A 5,520-nucleotide genomic window follows, 5' to 3' on the forward strand; every position below is an offset into this window, starting at 1 on the left:
AAGAAACTGAACGGAAATAATTATTCGAATCTAGCCATTCTTCTTCATTCTAAAATGCTACCTGATTAGGAGTCGCAATCGGAGGGAGTTCTTAAATGTACACATATAGTTTTTATGATTCTTCATAAGGCAACAGCACGGTACTAGTGAAGAATTATATAAAATGAATAGGTAACCGAAACAGCTTTCTATTTTAATAACAGTTATGAAAATTAAACATTCGTATTTCCTTACTCCCAGGATCCAAAGTGAAAATGCATAATAAATGAGTCACTAATTAAAATAATGTACACGTTTTTGTGTTGTAAATTGTATCTCTATACCGCGTCACTATTAGTTTAGCTAAGATAACCAGTATAAATATTCAAATATGTATGATGTACATTCTACTCTTAATGAAATGTATCACCAGGATAATAATATAGTCATAACACACTATCTTGAGTGGTGGAAATCAGCCATAAAATGTCGTGACTTGAAACATTTTTTACAAGGAAGCGAGGATTGGTGAGGAGTTTGGCCGTTGGAGGCAGCACCGGCTGTGGTCCAGGTACGGGAGAGATACCTGACACACGCCGCCCTCAGCCTCAGTACGTCTCCGCTCGCGAGTGAGGAGGGACCTCGGTTCTTCTGGCTCACGTCCTTCGCGTATCGTAGTCCTTTGCTCTGGCTTTTCGTGACTGTGTGTTATTTTTGGACCAAAGTACAGAGGTGCTAGAATATTTTAAAATTCATAACATGTCTCTTAGGATTTCATTAGATATAAAATAACAGAACAATTGTTTGTATATTGGTATAAAAACTTAAGTGCGCTAATAAACTTCTTTTCAGAATAATTGGGTTCTATACGTCGTACAAACTGTGATTTGTGTGTTGCTACAGTACTTTAAATACACAATGTCTTCATGAGTTTTGTTCTTCTAATAATCTAATTCACACAGAGCGGTTAAACACTTTATTTCCACTGGACATTGACAAATGGATCTTCTCACCGATGCCAACAATAACTCCCCAGAAAAATGTTATTCGTTGAGGCCCCGCCACGCGCCCAAGAAGGACGAAGACGATTCTGACCAAGACGATTCTACAAGACCCAGTGCCCGGAAGAAGAAAAAATCAAAACAGAAGCCCGGCCGCCTCAGCAAGTACAGGAGGAAGACAGCGAATGCACGGGAGAGGTCTAGGATGAGAGAGATCAACGAGGCGTTCGAAGCTCTCCGTAGAGCCATCCCGCACCTCACACCTTGCAATGACAACGCCGGAGAGAAGCTGACCAAGATATCGACTCTTCGGCTCGCGATGAAATACATCACCGCGCTGAGCAATGCGCTGACCGACTCTCCCGGAGAATCTGACGGAGAGTCCTTCTTCAGCGACTACAGCCTTACGCCCTCCGACCCTCGAGAACATTCCATGACACCCTCCTCTGTCAGTGAGCACTCTGACTTCTATGACCAGTTCTTCCAGAAATCATTGCCGGGGAACCTCTCTCCTTGTGAAACCATACGGCTCAACACCCCTTCCGAAATCGGTTTCCCCATCGGTGGCTGTGAAAACTCATACCCCTTAACGGATAACACTTCGAAACTGCGGACTTTGTCTACAACCACTAATGGAGTTCCTATCGAGTCTCTGCCCTCCTTCTACCACATATCGACGTCGATTCTCGGCCCAGAAGTGCCGTCCTCCTACGAAACTCAAGCACTACCAGTTCCTGAACCTGTTTTTAGAAGTCACTCTCTAGCCCCCACTGACCTCCAAGAACCAGCACCGCCATCGGAATTGGACAGTTTATTGTACCCTTCGTTAAATTTTGACGAGCTTTTCATAACGTGACAGTTTCAGTTTTGTATTCCTACCTAGAAGCAATTAAATGAAAAACTCTGACAGTGCCTTAAGTAAGTATACAACGAGATAAAATAAGTTATTATAATTAGGAATATAGGTCTACATGTTTTGGTTGAATAACTTGGATGGAAAATGCTTGAAAGAACCGAATGTTACTATTTATAAATGATATAAGCTTTGGAATTAAAATATACACGAGTTTTTGTTTCTATGTGTACAATAGTACCAAAATAAAGTTACTTTAGCGTAAAAACGTAAGAACTGAAATATGCTAGATGACTCTTTACTTATGTCGTTTTTGTAGTTTTGTCTAATGTTTATAAGAAATAGTACAAAACTTTTATAATGAGGAATAATATTGGATTTCTTTTATGAAAGCGATACAGAAACCATGTAACCTAACACTTAATAATGTATAAACTAAAATGCTTAAATTTTGATTTCACATACACTTATTATTATCAGTTATGATCAAAGTTATGTTTTGTTTATATTTAGTTTCGTAAATCTTTATTTCTCATTTTAAATGTAAATGTTTATATATAAAATGAATTTACATTTTATTTTAAAAGTTGTGCGATTGTTTTATTGTTATACTTCATTATTTACAGTACCTTCATTCGTGTACAGACAAGGATCTATGAAGTATTTTATATAGAATTCAACAAGTAAGTTAGCAATTTGTTACATTACCAATGTTGAATATGTAAAACTGTGAAAATTCTTGCTGGCTCATATTTAACAGAAATAATCAAAATGGTTTTAATTTTATGTAAACATTGATTTGAACAGGAGTGTCTATGATGAAGGCTTATTATAAGCACTTATTCTCAAGGATGTCTTTTGCACTAAAATCTAAACACAGCTACAGTCCAAGTAAATTTTCTATATAACCCAAAAAGACATTAAATGAGTGCCTTACTTAAAATATGAAATGGAAAGTGTTGAAGTTGTGATATGCATTTTAGATATGTCAGTATTTTCATAATAAAGGTTTTGAAGGATAATTTATGGTTCAACTAACTTTAATGTTATTTTTAGACGTTGTTTTGCTCTGTGACTTTCTGAAAATGTTGGTGAACATATGTTTACTGAATTTACCAGTTCAATGTAGTCTAAGACATGCACGTTTTGTCATATTTTCGTAATATAAAGTTTATAAACTTACGATAGACGTGAACGAATCTCTAAAACATAGAAAAATTTCCGTTATTAGAACTCATAGACAAATTCTATAATAAAAATTTCCACTTTCTGTTAATTTTGTTTGAAAATTAATGAATAGCGTAATACTAAATTCATGAAACCGTAATGAAGAGTATCGTAATGTGAAGAAATTCAACTAGGTACTAATATGGTTCCTAATATAAGGATAACATTAAACGTGCAGTACAGTTGTAACTTCTTTTGAAATTCGTCATAATTAAATACATATAACATAATTTATAACATTAAATTTAATTGTATTTAATATCGTATGGCATGCATTACTATAACGCAAATTCATACGTTATTAGTTTGTCAAAACGTAATGATTTCACACATAAACTCGCTTAATTCAAATTTTACTGTTCTGCACACATTCTAAAATATTTGAAAATTAAAATATATCGCATATATAATAAATCCACATTTACGTAGGCAATATACTACAGAATAATTATATTAAAAAAGCTAAAAATCAAAATATTATTACTGTATTGATTATGATGATGAACAGAAATCATTTTAATTCTGACAGCTATTGGATTTAATAACAGTTGTTAAATTAAGCTTTGACATCCATAGTTTTATTAATTATTGTAAGGCAATAAATGTGCCCGTAAATATGTAAGTATAGGTACACAGTACGCTGTGGATAAATGAAATGTTTTTTTTATTTAGGCACATTTATACTATAAAACTTTCTTTTGTGCATATCCATACTGTAATCATTGATTTGAAAAAGAGTGTCTATTAGGAAGGCACTAAGGAATATTAAATATTATTCCTTGTGATTGTTAAACACTTGTTTATACTTGCACATATTTTCAGTTTATTTAACGTTGTTGTATTTTGCGACGGAGACATTTTAAATGTACTCTAATTGTTGAAAATTCAAACGGATTGTTGTTAACAGAAAGCTCTATGTTGTATTAAAAATAAAACTGAAAAATAATGCATTATTAAACCATTTCATAGTGTTAGTGTAAGTATGTCAAATGTGAAAGAATTACATTTAAGTAAAATTGATCCAGATTTGTTATAACAATCTAAAATGTTCTTACTTCCATTGATAAAGGTGATTCACTCTTCATATATGTACTGTTATACGAGACAGAATGTATTTTTACATCTCATAAATACAAAGATCATGTAATTTTTAACTCATGTTTAATTCAAAATTGAATAAAGTGGTTTTTGATATACGACTTAAAAATCTTATATCAAAATCCATATTATTCGTGAATTCTCTGTATATTTTGTTATACAGTTTAATCTAAATTTTTAAAACATTATAAAATTAAGAAATAAAACAACTCTAAATTATATATTAACTGGAATAATTTTATGTATTATTTACTATTGAAAAAAACGTTTACGTTCCGTCCGTTATTACACATACAGAAATTATAAATTTTCTTATAAAACTATTGCATGAATGATGTTTAAAAGGTAGTTTATGCAGAATTAAGAAATATGGTAAGTAACTAGGGTAGTTAAAGTAAGGCAATTTGTACTTATTACTAGTCATATCGCAATCAGAATTGTATTTTAAAATATGAAAAGTGGTTCTTGTATTTTCTGTTTGGTACTATGTAAAGAAAATGGTGTAAAGTAATGTTACTATACGTTGTAAATATTTTACTATTTTTCGATATTATTTGTAAATAAACCATCATTTTATAAATATTCACTTATTTCAATATCCGTCTCAAATGCCAATTTACTAGCGGCAATTATTTAAGTTATGTTAGTTTAACACAATTATCATAACAAACCTATTAAAATTTTTTTTTTATTAATTTACGAAAAACGGCTGTTTTTTACATTAAGTTATACATAAGTGATGTTTTTCGTTAATTAATAAAAAGAATGTTAAAAATCTACTGGCATAAAACTTAAGGTTTCTAGGGTAATAATTTCAAACTGTTATTGCTTCAGTACAAGTAAATAACACTTGAATTTGACACTTAAGATAGTCCATGAAATGGTTGTTTTTTGTTATTTCATAACAGGAATCTGAAAAATCTACTGGCGCACATTTTTCGTTTTATAGTGCGCTAACCTCAATCTTTGCTATTTTTTCTGTACAAGTATATAACAACTGCTATTGTTACATAAACGTGACAGCATGACTGTGATAAGTTAATATGTGATAAAAATATGAATAAACGCATCATTATTGGATGAATATACTCTTATTTTAAGTACAGTTTTCATACTAAAATGTCAATAATTGTAACAGTTTACCTGAAGGATAAATTTAGATTGTTTGGTCGATGGAAAGTGAATTTGCCGCTCTGAAATATATTGCCACCTTCGCTGCCTTTGCATAACGTTTCGCTACACAATTTGGAATATTTTTTACTGAATAGCTTTATCAAGAGTTTTGTATATTTTCTAATACATAGATCTTGGTGATGTTGAGTTGTTACTATTTAGATGATTTAAATTTAAGCCGAAGTGTTA

At 31.8% G+C, this 5,520-nt stretch overlaps 1 protein-coding gene across 1 annotated transcript; it reads left to right on the top strand.

Moving 5' to 3' along the window:
* Positions 1 to 572: 572 nt before the first annotated feature.
* Positions 573 to 4,740, top strand: LOC124356736 (neurogenin-3-like). The gene has a single exon (XM_046807917.1). The coding sequence runs from the start codon at positions 979 to 981 to the stop codon at positions 1,834 to 1,836; it is 858 nt and encodes a 285-aa protein (XP_046663873.1). The 5' UTR covers positions 573 to 978; the 3' UTR covers positions 1,837 to 4,740.
* Positions 4,741 to 5,520: the final 780 nt, after the last annotated feature.

This window comes from Homalodisca vitripennis, chromosome 3, assembly GCF_021130785.1.
Source record: "Homalodisca vitripennis isolate AUS2020 chromosome 3, UT_GWSS_2.1, whole genome shotgun sequence".
NCBI classification, from domain to species: Eukaryota; Metazoa; Arthropoda; class Insecta; order Hemiptera; family Cicadellidae; genus Homalodisca; species Homalodisca vitripennis.